The following is a 24,142-nucleotide window of genomic DNA, read 5'->3' on the forward strand; positions in this document are numbered from 1 at the left end:
TGTAAGATCATATACACACTGTTGCTATTTTGGTTCCCCTTGATTTATTATTTATTGGAAACAGAATACAAATTATTTTTAAAACACTGAAAGACAGCCCACTCCAGGTTTTGCTGATAACAGTGCCAGCTCTTCCAGTTTTACCATGAATCCTGTACATAATATTTGATACATTTGTTCTGCTATAAACTGTGGAAAGAAAGAACTGCTGTACTGCTTTTTCTCTAAAAAAATTGGTGGCAGGAGTGAGGGTGGGGAAGATTACCATGATAGTTATAAAGACTGTAAACTAAAGTCTCAAAAACTGACAATGCTAATTGAACTTGCTGTTTACTTCTTTTTAAAAGTTCAGAAGACATTTTTATCAATTTTTTTTTTCCTGAGCAGGACTAATTCACTGTTTTAATTCATAACCTTTATGATCACTGGGGACCCTGCTATTATCTGATCCAATCAGTGCCATTGAAAAAGGAGCTTATGGTTAGACTCCATCAGCCTGCTGCTGAGTGGAATTTTTGAAGTGGTGACTCTACAAATACTTCAATACACCTGAAAGATTTGTCAGAAACAGCAAACAAAAAGGTGAGCAGCCCTTACCTGGAACTGACACGCACATTTCAAGCCATCGCCCTCTTCCTTGCACACTCCTCCATATTTACATGATGATTCATCACACACTCTTACATCTGATTCCCTTACATTTAACTCTGCAAAAAAAAAAAATAGAAAAAGAAGACAATAAAAAAATTTTAAGATGAGTCATTTTGAGGACTGCATTGTCCTTAAACCCTCCGAGCATCCCTGCTGCCTTTCTCCCATATAGAAATCAAAGGAAAAATGCCAGAGCTCTTCCCCAGGCTGCCCTGCATGGGCTCAGTCCTGCCCCTGGGCTCCTCTCCAGACGCAGGTCCTGCTCCCCAGAGGCAGCTTTGCCTGGTTGGCAGAGTGGTTATGGTTGAGTGCTGATTCACCAAATAAACAGATACAGAGAAAGGATGTGTTTATACTGCCCAAAGGCTCTCCCATGTTTCCCCTGATGGGGATGCCCCACTATAAAACCTTTCTCTTACAGAAGTTGTTTCTAGCAGGATTCAGGAGCTTAACATAGGTTATAGCCCGTGTTTCTCACCTGCTACCTCTTTTTGCTTTACTCTTGACAAAGGTCCTGAGGAAGTAGAAAAGCTAAACCATCAGAATTTCTCTGCCTGGTTTTCCAGAGTCTGCCATGGCCACATTGTTATCCTTCAGACTAAAAATAAATCCAACTGTGTTTGAACTATTTCAATTTGCTTGCACTGTAGGAGCCAGAGTAATGAACCAGAGATCTGTGTCTTAGCTCCTGCATAAGAATATGGAGCACAAATGGCAGCTCCTGTCACTGTAAGCTTGCAGCACAGGCACAGCTGGCAAGAGGGAAACCAAGGGGCTTTACACACCAACTGCATAGGCACTAGCTCCAGCACAAAGGTCACCTAACTGGCTTCAAGCTCTTTCTGGACATCACAGTCCAAGGCTAGATTTAAAAGAGAATAAATACATTCTTTTGAAATAAGTATTTGACTTGAACTATATCTAGGAGAGAGAGCAAAAGAAAGCACAGGTGGGATAATGGATGTGGTCAGTGTCTACCTAAATGTGACCTCATCAGGCTGTGTGGGAACAGTGCTGGTACCATCGCTTCCAATGAAAAGGTGAAAATTACACCAAGGGTTCTGGAAAAATCCCCTGGCACTGTTAAATTTGCAGTGAAATCAGAGGATATCATTCAAAGGTGTCTGTGCTATGGTTCAAGTCATAAGCCTTCAGGACTCTATAGCAAGCATGATCCACTAAAGATATTCACTGACAGCAGCGTGATTTAAAATAATGACTGTGACTTTTAATAAGCAAGCCCTATCCAGAAAACTGGCTTAAAGAAAGAACTGAACATCAGCCATTCAGAAATGAGGAAAGGTAGGTCAAAAGCAGAAGAAAATAATCGTTGCTGCCACTTAGAGTCTTAAATAGGCAATCAGCCTCCTCCTCACAGCAGCTGCAGCACTTTGGTATGACAGTGATAGACACCCTGGAAAACTGCTCCTATGCATTTATGTAACATTATACACCCACATATACGGTTTATATAAATAAATAAATAAACAAACAGTAATTACTGTAATAATTTTTACCATATGCCCCATGCTTCTATATTTAACATAGCATAATTATGTACTTCTTCATGGCACTGAAGTTAGACGATTACAGCTCAATGGAAAGTCCAGTTATAATCCACGTATTTTTTTGTCAGCCATGAGAAAAAATTGAGAAACAAATTGATTCTTTTCCTCCATAGGTCCATCACTCCCAAAGGCATAAATGAGGAGGGCAATGTGTATAACAATGGTCAGATAGATATCCTGGTTGCCATCACAACCCCGTGCCTGTGTTCTCTAATGTTATTCTTAATGTAGCCGTTTATCAAGCATGACTGCTGCGTTGTAGGGACCAAGGTAACGTGACAGAACATCGCAGCTTTTCAATTTAATGTGTTCATAATTCGCTCCTGAAGGAAATGTGCTTTCTTTGTCCTCATGAAGATCTGTTCCACAAAGATGAGCAAACTATCAAAATTAATTAAGGGGAAATGATTGTCATATCTGAAAGAAGGGTCCACCTTTAGGTGATATCACACTTGAGAATATGCAATTCTAAAAAGGAGTAACCATACAGTCAAATTAGAGCATGCACTGCTTTCAAAATCCTCTGTTCATCAGGTCAGGTAAATAATGACATGTTAGTCCCCCCTTCACAATGCTCAGCTGAACACGCTGGACTCAGTGCTTTGCAACATCCTACCCTGTGCCCCCGACCAGCAGAAGAAACCCCTCAGGAGCTGCAACTCCTGCTTGAATTTCTGGGAGTCTACACAACATCCAACAGCTTAAGCAGAGTAGTGCAGAATTTTCCTCAACATTGGTGCTCCCCCCAGTGTGGAGAGGGCACATGAACACCCAGAAAGGAGCCTCTTCACCACAGTGGTGGGCAAGGTACCTCACTTTTTTTCAGAGAGGAAGGACGTGGTGGGGTCAGAAAGAGAGGCCAGATAGCAGTTCAGCATCAAGGCTGAACTCGAGATGTACTTGTTCCTAGCTTAGCTATTGCTCTGCCTGCAAAAGGCAGAGAGAAAGGGAAAGATTTCAGAACAAAACTATAAGAAAGGATATGAAGATGGCAGTGCAAAATCAGCCTTTGTGAACCTCCTTCACTTCAAGAAAAAGAGACTTTTGGGAGTTTTTTTAATTCCACAAGAGGAATTAAAAGGACAGAAAGCACACTGTGATTTTAATGGTTACGTCATTTTAGACATGGACTGTTTTTCTTTCCCTATGAATGATAAACACTGATTATAAGCTTTACGGCATTAAATGAACAGGAAAGGTCATGCAGAGACCAGGAGGCAACATGATTTCCCAAAGTTGTACAAAAGACAAGATACCCTGGTGACTGGCACTTGAACATGACAGATGAACTTTATTCTATGACAGGATGTCACTGAATCCCTTATTCCATTCAGTGGCAAATTCCAGCAGCAGCAGAATCAAGCCTCCAACATGTGCATGATTACATCTGATGGAATCACAAGTACCTAGAAGTGTGGTGGCTATAATTACTTCTGCACCCACAGCATTCAGTTCAAAAATGAATACATGTGGATGGAAGTTAATAGAGTGATATGAAGAGGAATTGTAGATGTCTTGCATGTTGGAAGTGTGCTCGCTTTTCAGTGAATTCCCCACAGACAGAGAATTAAAAAGGAGTTTCTGCAATTATTTCCAGAAGAACGGAATCATAACAGTGAGAACAGATCCATGAGAGGAGCAAGAACATGTAGCAAATGGTTTAGGGTAATTTCTTGCATGTTTCTTTTATGCTTACTGCAACTCATTTCCTTGACTTTCAGCAGGTATAAATAAGAGAAAGCCTCAGTGTGATTCATAACACACAGTAACAATGTGCTAGATAGTAATCCATCAATTCCCAACAGAAAACATAATTAGCGCAATTAAATCAGGCTTCCAAATTTATGATAAAATTAATCTCCAAAGACCTGAAATGAGGTATTAAAAATGATTTGCTAGTATCTGTTCTGCCAATACACTTCCTGGTTGTGTGAGGGCTGACTGGCACAGAGGAGCTTGCAAAGACCCACAGCAAGCTCTTCTGGGTTTGTCTTTTTTTCTCTGTTGAAAAGAATTCACTATGTGATAATTTGTTACATCACTAAAAATGAGGAAAGCCATCTCTATTTTGACTCCTTTCGGAGAATGTGAAGTTCAGCTAAATACAAGTAGTTGTGGATTGGCTTTTTGCCTGTGACCTCAAAATGCATTTCTCTGAGGCTCTTCTTATAAGGTAAATTACATGTGTCAAAATGCTGAACCTGAAGATGAAATCATATTTGTAGCTTTAAGTACATCAAACATGTTTTTTCCATCTGGATACCTCAAGAATAAAGTAAAATCTAAGATGGGCAAATCTGTTCACTTTGCTTTTTCAAAACTCATGTTTCTCCTGGGGTTGGCAATAGTACACAGTAATGATGAATGGATATAAGGGACCAAAAAATACCTTTCCCACGTGAAAATGAGTATGTGAATATTGCAGCTACACCCGAGAAAAAACCCTCTCTGCCTGCCTATTTGTCTGTTTTCTCTTTCTGTGGGTAAGATTCCAAGTAGTAGAGGTGCTGGGACCCCTTGTTGCTTTTTGCTCTTGACCTATGGGTTTGGTAAAAAAGGGGAAGCAACTTTCACCATTTGCATTAGAGGGAAAAGGCAAGGCTTTTATGTCCTCCAAATAATTTGTTCTTTGTGAAGCCAAGCTTTAAATTAGGATGCATGACCACTCGTGGAGGTCATATATAGACGCACACATACACACAGAGACCTGGGAGAATTCATAAAAAGTCTGTATCTCTACAGCTTAATAGAACCCCCAAAGTTGTAAGAACAGCTGAATGGCGTCAACATTGGATTGGAAAAGGGCTCAGGAGAAATTATGTTGTGTAAGGATATGTTAGAGCCCACAGAGTCTACTGGAGATAGTGACGTTATGACTGGATGAGCTCTCAGGACCACAAAACAGTCAAAGAAGGCAAAATCTGATTAACAGAAAACCTATAACCTGCTCAGTTTTGGGAGTCAACCTTATGACTCTAGACTGGCTTGGACAAGTCATTGGCCTTTTTTTTTGGTTTTGCCAAATTATTTATAAATGAATGGAGAATTTAATGGGGGAAAAAAGAAACACCCAACAAAATCTTTCCCTTATAAGAGGAATTATAAAGCTGAGGTGCTCATATGACAAGTACAGTAATAACCTGAGTCTTAAATTGAACTCTTGAATAAAGCTTTACCTGCCAGTCACACCCTTTGCCACACAACAAAGATAATACACACAATGGGGACCTCTGCCCCCATGGTTCCCAAGGACAGCCTGCCCACTTCAACCAGGTGAGTTTGAGTGGCGCTGCAAAAAAGATCCTCCAGGGAAGTATTTCGGATGTCCCTGGAATACCTCTGCCCACCTCCTGCTGCCAGCTCAGAACAAAACTGCACAATTCTCCTGTAAATGCTATCAATCCCATGCAGACATACAAGCACCCCATCTGTCAGTGGCTTCAGCCACTTCAGATTTCATCACCTGCAGTGACTCTGACATTGGTTCAGACACTTAGCTCACATACACCTATCTATACATAAACATTTACATTTAGATGTCTTAATCTACAAGCTCAGTCCCATCCCACAGCTTTTCAAAGTACGTCCAGAAAGGCCATTCCTGCAGGAAGTCATGCAAATGCTTACAGAGCTGTTTCACCCAGGCTCTGGGTGAAAACAGAAAGCTTTCTGAACAGAAGGCATAATTTTGGGGACTTCCTAATATCTAGGAAAGATCTATCTATCTATCTATCTATCTATCTATCTATATCTCTTTCCTAGATAAGAAGATATATATTAGGAAAAGATATATATCTATATATATATATAGATATATATATATATTAGGAAAAATACCTTAAAAATTCCTAAGCCTCCCCTGACACAGCTTCATGCCATTCCCTCAGGCCCTGTCACTGTTCACCAGAGAAAAGAGATCAGTGCCTGCCCCTCTGCCTCACCTTGTGAGGAAGCTGCAGACCGCAAGGAGGTCTCCTCTCAGTCTTCTCTTCCCAAGGCTGAACAGGCCAAGTGACCTCAGCCATTTCTTTTGTGGCTTCCCATCTAGACCCTTCACCATCCTTGTTGCCCTCCTTGGGGCATTGCTGGCTTTAGCACTGCAACCAAAGGAGCAAGTGGCTTTTCTTGCTTCATCAGCTAGAGAACAAAACATTACTAGAACATTGGAGCCATGAACTTCCCAAGCAAGTATGTATCGTTGACAAAACCTGAGATCCCCATTTATTTGGTAACTAATAAATAATCTCTGCATTAGGTTTTCCAGAGCATTTTATTATCCTCATGTTTCAGCAGTTGTGGATTATGTAAATCACAATAATTTGCATTGTAGAGTTTATGTCTGCTGATTTTCTTCTCAGAAATTGTCATAGGTTGTGGGTGAAGAAAAAGAGAGCAGACAAGCCCCTCAGACAAAATTAGCAATTACTTGTCCAAATAAATAATACTCACTTGTGTCAGACAAGGCTAAGCAAGACAGAATGGGTCATACTCTCTGGTTCATATGAAAAATTATGTTTTTCAGAAAAGAAAACAGACAAAAAGACAAACTAGTGGGAAATAATTCAGGGGTACCCTTCAGACACTGCATATCCCCTTTGATGATGTCTGCTGCCACTGATTTGAGGGACAGTTTAGCAAAAAAAAAATTTTAAGAAATTAAGAATGTGGAGAGTGGAAAGAGAAGAATAACAAAAAGAACTTTTAAAAACAGGCAATCAGAGAAGAAAAATAGGAAAATGAAATTGTATCAAAAGAAAATCTAAAACAAATGTAAGCTTTAAATAATTAAACCAGTTAAAAGTCATTTAAATGTCCATTCTGTGATAAGGTATAAATTTCTTTCACACTTGAATTGAAAGAAAACAATTCATTGGGACAGTCAAGAGGTTATATGAAAAAAAATTAAAAAAAGAAACAAAATCATTAAAATGAATTTACCCTAAAAAAAATATAGATGACTGTAATCTAACAGAATGCAGATACTCCCACATTTTTTTAAATTGGTCAGTTGACAGATGCCTTGTGTGGCTGATGGCAAATCTGATATTTTGAAAACAATCTTAGGCAGTATTAGAGGATAGCAAAACCTGTTTTGCTGTGTCTCAATGCAATATTTAATGCTCAATTGTGCAGAAAGAAAAAATAAAGCTGTGCTTTGGCTCTTGAAAATGCTATCTGAGTGAATAAGCCTTGAAATATTTCCCTAAAACTACTTTTACAAGACCGCATTAGCTTTTGATTGCTTAAGTGCTGTCCAATTTATCTAGGATGATTATACTTTTACATTTCAAATCACCACAGTCTCCTTTTCGAACAGAGGAAAACTGAAAGCATACATGCTGCTAAAGCAATTAGTATTCTTGTACACAATAGGAAACCACAGCAATTTTTAACAACTAGCACTCACACAGCAAGGTAACAAGACTGGCTTTGAACCTGAGAGTCTCCCACACTGCAATATTCACATTGCTAGTGTGCCTCAGACTAACTCTATTCAGTGTGAAAAAAGTAAGGAAAAGTGCCATAGTGACGAATGTTTGTATGACAGCTCCGTCAAAATATTGGGTGCAGCCGGTGGTACATTTCTTTTTCCATCAAGGAAAAAAAAAGTACTCGCAGAGAAAGCTAAGGCACTTTTTTCTTATATTAAAAGCTCTGACTATTTCAGAAATGCTGTATAATTCCTGTAGGTGAATAAGTAATCAAATGGCACAAATCGACAAGCCGTGCAGTTGGTTGGAGACAGGGAAAGATGTGGTGGGAACCTGGAATGATTTTCTCCCTCATAAACACTTTTGTGTCAAGGTCAGGCAGTATAACAATCTGACCTTCAGGAGCTGGGTCTGGTATGCTTCTCTGTCAGCAGCTATGCAGGACACTGACTTCAAAACTTGCTTACAAAGCAGAATATGTCTTACTACAAAAAATTATTGACTATGATTATGCAAGGCCATTATAAAAAACTTAGCATGTCATTGCATATTTTTACATAAAATTAAAATAAAATATTAGACAAGGAATGTGCTCATACAGCATATTTACAGCAAGATCGATTGCAACATATATTATCAATCCTTAGTCTCTAAGGAAACCAAGGCTGTGCAGAACTGCAACTTCCCAGACAGGTTGGTTTGTTCCTTTAACTTTTGCACTCACTGGGCAATTCCAGCCAAATCTGACAGCAGGAGAGGCCTGGGACTTCCTACAACCTAATGGAAAATCAATGGATGCTTGGAGAAAGGCGGTCTAACATCTAATGTCTCCATTGCCAGTTGGAGGAATTGAGAGCATGTTGTCCTGGTTTCAGCTAGGGTAGAGTAAATTTCTTCACAGTAGCTGTTAGAGTGCTATGTTTTGGATTCAGAATGAGAATGGTGTTAATAATACACTGATGTTTTGGATTTTTGTCGTGTTTATTCCAAGTGAAGGACTTTTTTTCCCCTTGTCTCATGCTCTGCCAGTGAGGAGGTGCACAAAAGAAACTGTGAGGGAGCACAGCTGGGATGGGTGACCTGAACTGCCCAAAGGGATATTCCACACCACAGAATATCATGCCCAGTATATAAACTAGGGGGAGTTACCAGGAAGGGTGGCTAATCTAGGTTCAAGAAGGGGAGTCTGGCATCAGTGAGTGGGTGGTGAGCAACTGCATTGTGCATCACTTTTTTCCTTTTTATTATCATTATTATTTACCACTATTACTGCATTTTACTTTATTTTCAATTATTAAACTGTTCTTATTTCAACATAAAAGTTTTACTTTAATTCTCCTCCCCGTTCCACCAGGGCTGGGGAGGAAGAGAAGGGCTGCATGGTGCTTAGTGTCCAGCTGGGATTAAAACCACGAGATTGGGTCATGTGACAAGAACACAAACACATGTGATATGTTTCTTTTCACAAACACATGCAAATAAGTGGAATGGACTCTTTTCCATTCATGACACTGTCAAGGTCCTTGCCATATTGAGACTCAGAAACTTAGACTGAGATCTGGCAAACACATAGACTTTTAGGATACTGGATAACTTGTGCTGATGAATGCTAATGCCTATACAAATGGATGTATTCTGGTAGGTTAACTTTAAAAATAGTGCTCTTACACTTCACCAGCCTTTGACAACTAATGGGACTCCTAGGAAATTTTTCATTTGGGTAAATTATACTGTTAAGACTTGACAGTTGTGCAGCATGTGCAATTACAGTCAGTGAGAAAATGTTATTTGTCCTTGTTCCCTTAATGTTCCCTTGCTCTCTTGCTCTGTCTCTCAGTTTGCAGAGTAGATGGTCAAATAACCAAAACATTTGCAAGCAATTTGTTAAGGGTCTTCTGTCTCTCCTCTCCCCTGCCCCCCAAGCTGGGGAGCTTCACTTGCTTTCTAGCATCATTGCCCATATAAGAATACATCAAGCAAGCACAGTGCTCCCATGGAAGCTATAGCTTTAGCTAATGAATCCTTGTACTGGAGAAATCTTTCTATGCCAGTTACAAACCAAGGTGAACTCTTGTTCACTGTCATGAACAGTCTTGTTCATGAAGTAAATCTGACTGTGACTTCCCTAAGTCTGTAGAGGAGTGGCAAGCTGTTCAGACACTGAAACAACAGAGGCCTCATTTATACTCCTGAAGAACCTGAAGCCAAGTAAAATGGTTGTAAAAATGAACACTAAAGCAACTAATTATCTTCCATAAACATTTCAAGGAATTTCTTCTTTGATCTGCAGGTGACATATGTAAGTCAAGTCAACTTCAAAACTGGAAAATAATATTTGTCAAATTCTGATTCCATTCCTTCCACAAAACTCGAAGTCATGTAGTCCAGGAACCAGCTTGCCAGCTTAAGAGTTGGAATAGAGGTATCGGGTTCTATTGGGTCTCCAGAATTACAATATTTGCACACAGGTGGGGGATGGATGGCTGATGGATCTACCTCGCCCTGGTGCTAAAACCCGAGCTCCTTCTGTTTTCTGCTCCTCACTTGCATTTCTTCTACAGCAGAAGAGAAACAAGCCCTGGTGTGAGCAGCACTATGGTGCCAAGAAGATGTAGCCTTTCTATAACTATGTCACTCATCTCCCCTCTCTGATTGCTGCCTACAGAGCTCTGGGCAGCAGTCAGAGAAAGGAGCCTTCGTCTCTGTGAGCAATGGTAAGGGAAACGTTTAAAGTGCCTGATCATGAGAGTTTTTGTCACTGTTGAAACAAGGGCTGAAGTCAGCAGAAATCTGATCAAAGCAGAAGTATGTCCATTTGCCATGAAGCCCATATATGTTTTTCGTTCTCGAGGTCATGTTTGACTATAGTGCTCCTCAAGTCCTAGCATGAAGAGAGAACTGAGCTCTACATGTAGGTTGAGAATGTTCTCTAAGGAAAGTCTAATGGAAGTTGCTTGGCTCCTTGTTGTTTGTTTTACTTCATTTTAAAGACATTTGGGGAGAAAGCCAACTACTCATTAACCTCACCACTTTCTCTTTTCCTTATTCTTCTTGTGGTTTCAGTGTCAGAGAGAGGTTTAAAGAGCAGCTGAGTCTTGGTCCATGAAAGCTCCACAGAAACTGTGTTCACAGCTGTGGAACAGCCTCCCAGGTCGTCAACTAATACATGTTGGGATGAGTTGACCTTCTGGGAGCCATTTTATGGTGACTTATTTCAAAAACGAAGATAAATTCAAAAATGGGTTTTTTTTAAATAAAATATCTCCCAAGTATAATGGAAAGCACTCAGAGGGAACTGCTAGGTTTTCATGGATAAACCAACACAGCACTGACATAGATTATACTGCACAACTCAGGTTATTACACATGCTCAGCATATTACACACATTATAAATGATTGACAGAAATTGTATGTTTCTTGGGGAAAAAAAAAGGGAAATATTTTAAAAATGAGAAATAAATATATATACATACATTCAAACCCCATATTTTCAGTAAAAAATATTTTCAATGTTCACTGTTGGCGCCTATGCTACTACTCCTTCCCTTCTACTTTTCCAGTTATCACAACATTTTTCCTTTAGAGTTAAAAAGACAGAAGAACAAAACTCTCTGGAATGGAAATTCCTTGCATTTCTCGGCTACAAACCCAAGAAAAACAGGTGGCCTTTGGTAAATTTTCTAGAAAAATACTATTTCCTACAAAATGGTGTTCAGTGAGGAACAAGTCTATTTGAAAAGGTGTTTTGCCATTTGGCATACATAATTTGAGGCTCCAACACTATAAATGCCTGCTCAGCGACTTAACCTTGAGCATTTGTGATATCTAAATAAGCTAAATGGAACTGATCATGTGTTGGACAAAAAATGTCTTTAAGTGCTTGTAGGATCAAGGACACAAACAATTCCGAGGACCTGATTTTTATGCAAATAACAATTATGTTACTAGAGTTTCTGTCTATTGGTTACAAATGTGTAGAATTACACAGTGGAGACACATTTTAAAGCACTGTTTATTTCCCAGATTGGAAACTTTCCCTTAAAAGCAGCAGAAAATCTCTGACAAAACGTTGTCAGGTAGTGTATTAATCTTAATTATTCACTCTCTACAGGGAAAATGCTGCTGTCTACAAAACCATTCGATAGCAGAAATCTAAAAGGTGACTTCAAATAGCTCACATTTTAGATATTACTCATTGCTCCCAGTTACTATCATTAGCAGCCATGTGAAATACCTAGAGTCTGCAGTGAAGATCAGATCCCCCTTCTGAAAGACATGGGTGAGAACCAGTCCACTACTTACAGCATAAGCACAGAAGTCATACAAATTGTGATAAAAATTAGGTAATAGAGTTTCCTTTTCCGTGGATGTGAATGAGGAATAAAAGGATATATAGAGAGAATGATTTATCCAAGGCAACAACACACAGCCAAGGCAGGTTGCCACAACAGAGCTTGTCCCTGTCCAATTGCTTTGCTACAAGGTTATCTCTTCTCACTCTCATCACCTTCCCTTTAATAGAAATATTTTCAATACCACAGCTAGGAAATCATTGTGATCACCAAAAATGGAGCAGACACAATAAGATTAAGGCAGTACAGGTTGATTAATTTAAAAAGTGAGAGAAAAAGATGAATACTAACTCGCTAAGGCTACTAATGCTAACTAAAGTGTTATGTTGATGTATTAATGCAGCTTGCAGGAGTCATTTGCTGTATTCAAATAGCTGATAATCACTGCTCAGAATTCAAACTGTGCAGCTGTGATAGAGCCTAACGCAGACAGTGCCATGCAAACCCAGAAACGTGTCTCATAGCCCCACTAGGAAAAACTCTTGTTTGTTCAGGAACACAACACTCTAGGGGGTTGGCTCTTGTGCAGCAACACATGAAAAAATGGAGGAGCTTGAACAAAGTTTTGGTATGGGGATGTGCTTTGCCCTAGGGAGGGTGGGACAGGGGGGGTAAAGAAGAGGGTAAGTTTGGCTTGAATCAAATACAGATACTATTTTTCAGAAAAGACACTGTCTTTGCAAGGGTCAGAAAAAGAACCTAGGCTCACAGCCTAGGCTCACAGCTCCAACCTCTGTGGTCTCCTCTGACAGAGCAGGTGGTGTCCCTGTGCACTCAGGACCAGTTTTCTACTGGAGGCACCTCATCTCACACCCTCTCTCTTTCCAGTCAACTGAGATTTTCAGAGCTGATCCATTCCTCGGATAAACTGTAAGAGAAACCACTCCTACAAGGCTCAACTGGGAGCGTTGCTGTTGCTGTAGTAGGCTGACTAAAGAGGGGGAGAAACCTGCTGTATCTAGAATATCCAACAGACATTTTCCAAAAATGTCAGCACATCACCTGTCATCAGAAGATGATGGGGGCAACAAAGGTTTTGGACTTCTAGCAAGATCTGAAAACTGTAAACCTGTCATAAATCTTATTTCTAGGTTTGCGAAAGTGGAAGAGCGAAATTTATACCCAAATTTCTGAAGACAAAAGTAAATTTCATGTCTGCATAACCTCCGCACTAGAGAGATTACAGATCAAACTTGACAGGTTGTGGTCACAGGATAGGCAGGTCATTCCAGAACAAAATTTCAAATCTAATTCAAGTTAGTAGTTCCTGACACTTATTTTCTATCTGGAGAGTCTGCCTTGCCTTGCCAGGGAAAATCAGTTAAGCATTTCCCATGTCACAAGTACCTGTTCAGTGCTACTCATGTTCTGGCAGCTCTGCAGGGGTGGGCCTCCATCTTCAGCTGAATAACTAAGGGGATAGATGGGTGGAACCCTTGATGGGGGAGTCAGCGTTACCACTGCCCATATGCATCAGCATTTTCAAAGTTAATAAAGACTGACAGAGCTGAGGCAAAAGAAAAACTTTTAGGGAACAGTCTTCTTGCAATGATAATGATTATGGATGTCTTCCATAACCTCAATCAAGCTCTTTGGGCAAGATTTCCACTGATACTGCTGATTGATTCGTACACAGAATTACTGAAAGGCCCGTGGAAACAAATAACTGGAAACATCTTCCCTCTAATTCCCTAATGCTGTTGTTCACAACAGTTTCGTATAAACACAACCTCGCTTGAAACCAGGTGAGGGAAATCAGCGGGGCCTCATGACCATCTCTTACATATTATATTCTGCTTCCAGCAGCTGTAACTTCAACACTTCACTAGGTATTAAATTTACTCTCAAGAAATATTTTCTAAGAGAGGTGACAGAGTTATTGCACTGTTGCAGCTGTGGAGTCAGATGGCAGTATGCCAGAACTCCAACAAAATTTTAAATTAGAAATCTGACCATCTGCTATAGGTGGGAAAAAGAGGCTTTTATGTCCAGGCTCCTCCCTTAGTTTTGTAATTTCCCAGGTACTGAAATGCATAGTCTGGTGTGCAACAGATGCCATATGCTTTCCAACGATTTCTTATTTGCAGCTGATAAGCACTGGAATGTCTTAAATATTGAAGAGAATCAGGAATTACTTCATAAATGGCATTATGTTCTGCTATTACTCAGCCTGTGACAAAGCAGGGTAGCACTTTCCAAAAACTTCCAGTTACTTTGGGATACTCCCAATAATAAAATCTGCTGAGATTTACTTACTTGCTACTTGAAACAGGATCAACAAGGAGAACACAATGTTTTTTACCTGCATCCTAACTAGCTCTTCAATCAATAGTTATAGCTGCTGTATCCTTAAATATTATGGTAAACTGTTTAACAGCTTCTTTGGAATGTATGAAAAAAATGGGAGTGTCTTCAGATAGGAAACCATACTTTTGGTGTCTGAACTTCACATAAAAATGTTATGAAATTCTAAATAAATACAGAACTGGAAACATTTTATTAATGCTTACATGAACATTGACTGTACTGCTTTTATATGATTCTAAATCACAGTCTAAAAGAATGGTAGAAAAGTATAAAAATGAACCTGAAGTATCACATTGTACGTTCATAGATGGGGAAAACACACAATGGTTGGATCTGAGATGCGCATGGCAGGTCCTGACACTAAAATGTGCATGTCAGTAGCTCATTTAATCAATAGTGAAGATGAACACTAAAAGAAGGGCTCTGTTTAAGTATACATTCTAATACTGAATTTTAATTGTATATTTCATTATAATCCCCCATGCATTATTCAAATGATCACTCCTGTTCCTATTTTTGCTATAAGAAGTGGTGAGAAGAACAAAGCCACTGAATTATATCGAGATCCATGTATTGACTCAATTGCTACTTCAAAGACCAGTTACACTTATCAATATTAAACTTAAAAAAACCCTAAAATTCACTGTTTCTCATGACAGAGGAAAGACTCAGACTTTCTAGAGGATATTTGCACAGCCCATGGGCCACCTCTTTCTTTCCTCTTCTTCATTCTGCACAATGCTCTATGAAATATGTTTGGGGCCTCTGGGTCCATTAAATGCACATCTTTAAAGCAGTCTGGCTCAAAGGGCCCCATGAACAGGCTGAAAGAGCTCCCTTCTCCAATCTGAAATGGCACCAGAGACACTCTGAACGTGTTTAAATCCCAAACACCATGTCTGCACCCTGTCTTGGCCCTTGTGCACAGAACACAGACATTTGTAGTATTCACTGTGCAGAATAGTGTTTTTTCCAGAATGCTCTTTGAAATCTGAAGATGTAGCTGACCTACCTGTAGAGTACTAAAAAAATCACAAAAATTATTATAAACAGGACAGATTGTTTAGGGACAGAGAAGTCACATTTCCATACTCTTTCAGGATTACTACAGAGAAACGCCAAGGAAATTATCCAAGTCTAGATTTAGTGGCTTTTATGAAGACATCATACTTGATACTGATGGGCAATTATGCAGTCCCTTAATCAACTTTCTATTCCTGTTATATTTTTGTCCCACAAAAATTGGTTTGGGGCTAATCTCTTGATGATTTGGTGGCTGTGGAAAAATATTCTGTCTACATGAGGCTGTCTGAAACATTAAGACATCAAACACATAAATCTGCTATTGTGGCACTGCAGGACTTCAAAAATATTATTATTATGTATTCTGTAATACCTAAGATGTCCAAATTTCAAATGAACAAATGAACAAATTTCAAAGGTAAGGTAAATATTAATTCACATAGATCAAAATACAAAAAGAATAGATAATGAAGAGCAGTGCCAAGAGTCATATAAAGGATGCCAGGCATTAATAGTAAACAAAAAGAAAAACCCTTAGGAGGGGTTCAGTAGTTCCTCTTAGCTGCCCCTCACGATAAGAGTTTTCATCATTGTTTACAGGCCATGTTATCTTTTTAAAACTGATATCAAATCATAAATTTAATATCTTTATTTTAAATTTAGGCTTTAGGCTCTCATTAAAAACGCTCACAGCTGGGTACTTTTAGAAGCTTTGGGGGGAAAGAGTGAGCTGTTTAGAACAGCAGTCGCTGTTTCGAACAGCATGAGTCTTTTATGAGTTTTTTTGCTGGTGCCATGCAGTTTTACACTTTTTCATCCGTTTAGAACTTCGTGCCTTCCCTCACAGCTCATGCAGCCTTTGGAAACAGCCATTACCCAACAAGAAAACCAAATGCTTTGTGTCGAATACCGTCATGTGACACTTATTGATACACTTACACAAACCCTGCTGCTGGCTTCCAAGGCTGTTGCACTGTAGATGCCTGAGCCACGGTTTTGTAGGGAGAACAATAAGCGGCTCCTGTGCTGAGCACATGAACCAAAGCTGCCCTGGGATCACTCCTTCAGCATGCAGGGGAGAGGGAACATGGGACTGAACTCTACCACTTCTAACTAGCTCAGGAACCGTGAAACCCCAGAAGGATCCAAAGAAATGTGCTTTCTCTCCTTATCCTATTAATTTCTTCTTCTCCTATTAACCTCAGTCATCTTGCACTGCTCAGCTGGACAGCATCCTTCAGCAAATGGAAAGGACCTTTAAAATTAGGCAAGACTTAGTGATCAGCTTCTGAGTTCACTCATCCTCTCTCTGCTTCCAACCCTGTTGTAAGGCTCTGTGCATCTTTGCTATTTTTGGACACAGAGAAATAAACCACCTTTGACAAAGTCCCATTTTCATTGATAACCATAAACTGGCATAATTAAGATGACTGAAAGGATCCATAATTCAATGCTAGTATTAAAATACAAGGTATAAAAAAAATGGGCTGAAAAGTTCGTCTTTGAGAAGCATCGTGTAGAACCCATCAGCCATTTAAAACCTGCTGTGGTGGGTAGGGAAATTTTATTCTATTTTATCTGTGAATTATCCCAACTTCATTCTTTCTTTGTCCCACTTTTATCTTTCTTTTCTTAGATTTGTCACCTCATCCTAATTTTTGTAGTAACTTAGGATTGTCTTCCATCTTGAAACTTGGGTTGGAACACATTGGCAGCTGATACTTGGGAGAAGAAACTGGACTGGGGTACGTACTGCAAGAAGCAATTTAGAATGTGTAAAAAGTAATTATAAAAATTTTAAAGAAAATAAATAAGAAAGAGTATAAAAATGGATTATAGGTGGTTTCAGGCTATACTTATAGTAACTACCTTACAGTTTTAACCCAAATAGGGGACCAATTCTCACTATAAAAAAATGTAGACAATAAAGACAGTAGCAAATCTGAAGAAAGAAAGCATTTATATGAAAATGCAATTATGCAACAAGAGTCTACTTCATATACCCTTGAACTTATAGGCAATGATGGGTCAGTAGATCTGTCTTTGGAAGCACTGACTGCAAATAAACTGTATTTTCTACACGCATGGGTAAAAGTTATGCTTGTATTGTGAGTGTTATAGAGCTGAAACAACTTTTCTTGCCCAAGTTGAGCACAAATTAATCTGAGTAGCAAGTCAGTGACATTCTCTGAATCTGTCTCTTAAGCCCTTTTTCTAACCTATTATATATGGTTCAAACAATTCTTTAGATAGGTTATTAAAAATAAATGTAACATTTCCCTTCCTCTTCCCAGTATCTTCATTTGAGATCTAACTCTTTAATGGTGTCTGAAAGCAAAGAACTGTACAGTATATTACAAACTACAGATACAAAAATACTGCTGCACTCAACATGGGAGAATTTTTTCTCTTTCAGAGTACCTGAATGTTGTACTTCTTGCAGCCTTTCCTCACCATTATGGCATTAGTGTCTGACATTTTAAATATCTCTTAAAGAATCTTAAAGATCTTGGGCCCTAGCTTTTTTAAATGGCATTTGAAGAGGATTCTTTGAATGATGCTCACTCAGTACTACAACTTGTTAATTGTATTATCTATATTTTGACTACTTTATGAATATATTGTTAGCATTTTTTTGCAATAGCTTCCTACTACATATTTTCTCTGATAAAAATGAAACACTGCATTTTTTTAATGTGAGTAGGATTTACACTTAATATAAACTCTCTCAGCTTCTGCATCTGAGCAGTTGAGACATGCCTTAAACATGTCTCAGCTGCTTAAGAAGGAAATGTGAGCACAGGGCACAAGAGAATCTCTCAGCACTCTCTAACCAGCCCCCCAGTATAGATAACCAGAGGTTCAGAGCTGCAGCAGCTGTCATGAGTGCTTCTGCCCTCTCATCTGAGCGAAAATTCGGATGATTTAACCCTCCAAAAATTCCCAGGGAATTCTACAAGTCATGGAAAGAGAAAATGGAAATGAATAATGGTTTTATACCTGGTTGCTATAGTCCAGATTATTTTAGATTCAAAATCCTTTGGGCAAGGATCCCTCCTGTAGGTTCCAAATGACTGAGAACAGAGAAGACTATGATGGAAGCAAAGGGGAAATCACAAACTATAGCATTAAGATTTTTTTAGTCATTATTTAATACATAGGACCACAGTCAGTCATGTGGAATGCACTGTCCACAAATACAATGGCAGATAGTCCATGACCAAAGAGCAAGAAAGAGCCTTAAGAAAAGACAAAAATGCCACAAAAACTAAACAGCTTCTTTGCCCGAGTGTTTACTGTGAATACTGGGGAGAGGTTCCTTCCTTACACACAAAAGCTTGGCACCAGATGACTAGTAAAACTTCCAGTTTCCCAATTTGTGTAGGGTTCCTGTAGTGTGTTTCCAGGCAAATTAGCAGAAAAGCAGTCAGAAGAACAAAAGTATAGCAGAAAAAAATCACAAAACAAATATGGAAGAGCCAGCATGACTTTGCAAAAAGGATCTGTCCCAGAGAAAACTGCTGGACTCCTCTGAAAGAGTAAAGGAGCAGGTGGGCAAGGGAGATCCCCAAATGCCTAAATGTGTACTTGATAAAAGTCTTCATCAAAAACTTCAAATAAGCTAATGCACCAAAGTGCTGTTCCCATGATGAAAGGGTTGGCTCACCCCCCAAAAACATTAGGCCATGGACAGTTACTTTAGATCAGCAGGATGTACCCAGTGGAGTTCAAGAGAGGTCTGTGTTCAGTCTTGTTCTTCTCTCTGTTCCTGAAAGATTGGAAAGGGTATGAAGAGTAAGGTGAGAAGACTTTCTGATTGAGTCAGGGTGCTAAAACAGATGGCTAATGGAAAAGTTGAAGAAACCTTACAAGACTGAATGACTGGGTTATAAAATGCCTGATGTAATTCAATGCAGATAAATGTAAAAGAAACCATATGGAGGAAAATCCAACTTTCTAAACACATACATGTTAGTGATACATCTTGAGACTATTATTACCATTTAAGAACAAAATGCTGATGCTATAACAGACAGTTTTACAAAAATGTCAAGTCTGTACTTAATAGTGGTAAAAACCCCTAAACTGAATGTTATGAATTATTAGGAAGAGAACAAAGCATAAACCAGAGTACATTATTATGCCACCATATAATCTAGAGTGCCTTTTTAATAATGTTTGCTGTCTGGTCCATTATTGTAAAAAGGACACAGCAGAATGGAAAAAAAGGAAGATGAAAAACATCAAACCTAGCTCTTCTGTAGCAAAACTATAATCCAAACACAGTTGTTTTCCTTTTCAAAGATAATCCTAAAATATGTACCAAAACTCAGGATGTTTTTCTGTAGCTGCTGTACAATGAGACTTCTGATGTTTACAGCTGTAAAGCAATTAGAAACATTTGGCTGAAAATCACCATGCAGATAATAACATTATTATCCAGTATCCTTAAAGGAGAAAGAGGAAAAACTTTTTGGAAACTACTGCAAAGTCTTAGAGTGTTTTGTCACAAAATAAATTTAAGGAACAATCTTCTAAATGACCCTACACAATTTGTGTTTCTATCCACTGAGTCTCACAGTCTCTAAAAGCGCTGTTTAGCTTCCTCCTGAGATAAAGAAAAAACTCCAAACTGCTATTTTTTCTCTTTTTTTACTAAATGCACCCCGAGCAATGTCCATTCCCACTCCCACCTCTCAGTGCAACTCAGAGGAAGGCATTTTCTCAGCACGGACGTTAGAGAGGAAAAGAAAACATTTCTAGAGATATAATCCATGCTGCTTTGTGGTGCCCATCTGGCATAATTTTGGCAGCATTTGGGCTGCCTCCCAAGAGGCACTGGTGTAGTTAATTTGGTGCTGTAAGAGCACAACATTCAAGCTAGCACCACACTGCTTCTTTTACTGTGCAAATCCTCAGTCCATCAGCCTGGATCTACCAGTGTTTTGCTGAAGTGATTGACCATTTTGGCCAAATACATCTGATCAATATTCACTCCAGGCAGGCATCATATTCCCTCATCTTCCTCTATCTTCCCCACTAGGAGCCCTGACACAACTCTCCCCAGTTTTCCACCTCCACTGGTTTTCCCAGCCCAGGCTGAGATCCTCAGCACATGCTATTGCAACAGGGCAGACACTTGCAGTCTTCTCATACACTGCCTTACATTTGGAGGGCATTACAAAAAGCAGACACAAATCTTCCCTTGCAATGCTGTGATGCCAGCATGACCTCCTGAAGCTGGCCCAGAGCAGCCATAATGCCTCCACTGCAGGGAGGCAACAAAAACCAGAGCAGGTCTCAAAAGGGAAGTGGGAGAGAGAGGAATTCTCAGACAACTGAAGCTGCAGCCATGGATCCTCGTGCTTCACAGCTTACCTGAGTCAGGCCTGCACGTGCCCTGAGCACTGGACAGCTTTTCTCAAGCTCTGCTGGTGTACTTCACAAGAAAACTGAGACATGCTGCTTCTGGTTCTAAGTGTGCAACTTTACATGAAAAGGTAAAGTAACCAGTCTTATGATGCATGTACCAGAATAGGTTTTAGAATAACATTTTTAAGTTTTACTTTATGGGACACTTTATAAGCAGGTGATGGTGCATTTGAGGAAATGTCTGTGCATTTATATGTGCAAGTTTCCTCCATATTTCACCTCTCTAAAATTGAGTCCAAATGGCAAGAAAGATAAGGTGAGGCCTTCCCTTTGCTCACAGATAAACACAATATGATTAAAGTACTCTTCCAGCATTGTAATGATTCAGGCAATAATAGAAAAGGGTTGTCTCTCCTTCCAGTGTGGGGAAGATGGAATTCAGTTGGACTTTTCTCCAGCTTTCTGAGTTCCCTCAATGTTCATCACCTCCATATGTCACAGACATATCTCCGTGCCACCTGTGACACATTACATTCTAAGCCAAATACACTATCTAGGGATTTTATATGGAATAAAACTGGTGGGAAGGACTGAAGGAGAAGCAGGGAGATATTACGCATAAAGCTGAAAGGTAAGTTAGTGGCAAATATGAGACCATGGTTTCCCAAAGTTCAGACAAGAGGTCTGAAGTTTGGAGTCCTTATGGCTACAAATGCTTGTATTGAATTTCAGTATTTGAGGCACCACACAGAAAGGTTTTCATATATAAAGATCCAACAAATATGTAGTCAGTGTTATGTTACAAATGATTGAAACTAAACCACATAAGTAATGAAGATACTTTCCCAGCATCATTGCTCAATTTAAGTTACTATTGCAACTGCACCATGACTTAAAATTGTAGGGTCAAAGAATATTATATAGTAAGGCAGGTAATACAATGATATTTGCATGGTATAAAGAGGTACCCTAAGTGAAGCCACTTGAGAGCCTTGCTATAAACATATTTTAGTCCAGAGGTAAATTCTCTGAAGAGTCATAAGCACCTGAAGACAAAGGGAGTAAAATAAATAATGTCGCCTCAACCATAACTTTTGAATACTGGGAGAGATATTAAAATAAAATGCCATGACAGTTTATCAGGTGAGAAAAATGGCAACCTTTATGTTTTCACCTCTTTTTTCAATCAGGGTCTTCCATCTGTGAGCATGGCAGTGATTAATTTTCCTTTCTACACCTAGAGGATGTGCTGATTCTCACTGAGCAACCTATGTCACGGCACACAGAGAAAGCAAAGAGAACAACAGCTCGGTAATTCACTGAGCCCCACAGAAGAAAACATTTAGGCCTTTTAAAGCAATCTGGAGCTGGGGGGGAGGGATAAAGGAAGCACAACTCCTAAAGGCTGAAGCAGAAGGGACCAGGTCAGGAAAACTAAAACAGATGTCCAGGAAAGCCTGGGACATGACTACCTAGTTACTTTAAGGCAAAGATTCTTACAGAAGAGGAAGATGGTCCCTCCTTCAGACAGGCAGCCTGCAGTGAATGGGACACAGCTCACCACTGTTCAGCAGCCCTGGGCTCCAGAGTGCCCCCCACCTACCCCTGACCAGGGGCAGAGTCCTTCCTGAAAGACTGGACTCACCCAGAAGCATTGCCTGGATATCCCAAAGGACTGGCAAAACAAAAGACTATGGGATCTATGCTGTAAAGTCAACAGGGAAACAGTGAGATTCAAAGGAAAGTAAATAATGAAGTCTTTTTGATTGAGCAAATTGCTGGAGATATGCTCCACCAGGCAAAACTTGTTACAGTGCTCTCTTACCTTTTTCTTTCATTCTTAAGTTTCTTTTCCTTGCTTCCTTTTTTATTTTTTTAATTGAAGAATTTTTCAGGCTTGTTTTCTTTATATTAATCAGATTTCTTGGGAAGTTACTGTCCTGTGGTGTTAGGAATTTCCAAGACAGGAGAAACAAGTGAAAAAAATGAAAATAAACCAAACACATTGCCCTTCTGAATGGCAATGTTCGAAGTTGCATGTCTAACAGTGTTCTGTATCCCTGGTGTTAAAAAGTCCCTCTGTAGATATTCACATTCCTTGAACAGTACATCAGTTATCACACTCTCTATTAGAAAGTGCTGGGGAACATTTGAAGTGTCCAACAATATATTCCTTTGTTTTCCTTTTTCCTGATGGGGCAGAACTTCAATATTAACCTGTCTTTGGGTTGCAGAGGGATTTTCAAGAGCTGTCCTTGGCCAATTTGCTCCCATGGACTTCAAATAAAAACAGGATGATGAGCATATCTGAAGAACCTATACTAGAAGTAAACTTGAATAAAAGGGTGAATTCTTGAGCCAAATTTGGAAGCTGTATCCACTTAAATTAGGAATACATTTGACATCCTGGTAACAATTATTTCCATATTTAACAGTTTGGGATGGGTGCTCAATTGAATTTTCTTTATGAAAATACAGGCATGGATACCACTGAGAGTATCTTGAAACCTCAGGTCTGAGAAAAAGAGCCTGAAAGTGCTCTGGTCAGTTCCAGGAAGGATGTGCCCTGTCTTCTCTGCATGTACTGTTACATGTAAGTTAAGTAAAGTACAAATCAATAGCACCATTTTAAAGGCTCTAAGATGTTTTGCCTTGAACTCTGCTTTTTCTCTCACCTGGCTAAGTATGGAAACAAAAGCAGGCCTTCACAGGCAGAGGAGAAAACAATGCATGTGTCTCCTTTTCCCCTCCCTCCATCCTCTGAAGGAGAAAAACCAGTATTCCACCTCTGAGGAAGCACTCATTTCCATGCCTGCCAGAGTACAGCTGAGAAAATGCAGTGAGGCAGAGACTAAGGAAAATACAAAACAGACAAAGAACATATTTCACCTGAGATCTCATACAACACACCTAACATTCAGAGGTGGGAGAATAACTATGTCATTTTCAAAAGCCCAGGAGTGTGAAGAAGCACAGGTCATCATTATTAAAAGGCTGAAGTGGATTGAACGCTGCTTGAAAAGCTTAAGAAGTCTTCTCATTTACAAGTAAGGACTGTAAATTATCACAATGCTTTATAATTTGACCCCACCTAAATAATTCAATATTCACTGTGTCTGATGTAAAGCAGACTTCCATTGCAAATGTATTAAATCCAAAGTAATTAATGCTGAAACCTGTTCTCCAGTAAAATAATGCAACATCTTTTAATATTTTCTTCCCCCTGAATATATGGTTATATTCTGGTTATAGACAGTTACAGTCTTCCAGTGAATCCTTGTGCTGTGTTACACAGAATGCATCTGAGGTACATTCTCCTGAGACTGGAAAGCTAGCATACAACTCAGGGTAAATGTCAGCATTTACTCAGGACTAGTAATAACAGAAATATGTGGCTGAAGAATGAGATGCTTCTCTAAAGCCCTAAAGATTTAA

At 39.4% G+C, this 24,142-nt stretch overlaps 1 protein-coding gene across 3 annotated transcripts in view; it reads right to left on the reverse strand.

Moving 5' to 3' along the window:
• LOC121672843 (tomoregulin-1-like) overlaps positions 1-24,142 on the reverse strand; it is a 111,491-nt gene that overhangs the window by 43,877 nt on the left and 43,472 nt on the right. For all 3 annotated transcript variants that reach the window (XM_042045750.1, XM_042045751.1, XM_042045749.1), the window contains exon 2: positions 598-707. In XM_042045750.1, coding sequence (XP_041901684.1) covers positions 598-707 — 110 coding nt within the window. The remainder of the gene's footprint in view (positions 1-597; positions 708-24,142) is intronic.

This window comes from Corvus kubaryi, unplaced genomic scaffold (genome assembly GCF_017639235.1).
Source record: "Corvus kubaryi isolate FWS band 111438036 unplaced genomic scaffold, C.kubaryi_AGA036_p1.0 65000, whole genome shotgun sequence".
NCBI classification, from domain to species: domain Eukaryota; kingdom Metazoa; phylum Chordata; class Aves; order Passeriformes; family Corvidae; genus Corvus; species Corvus kubaryi.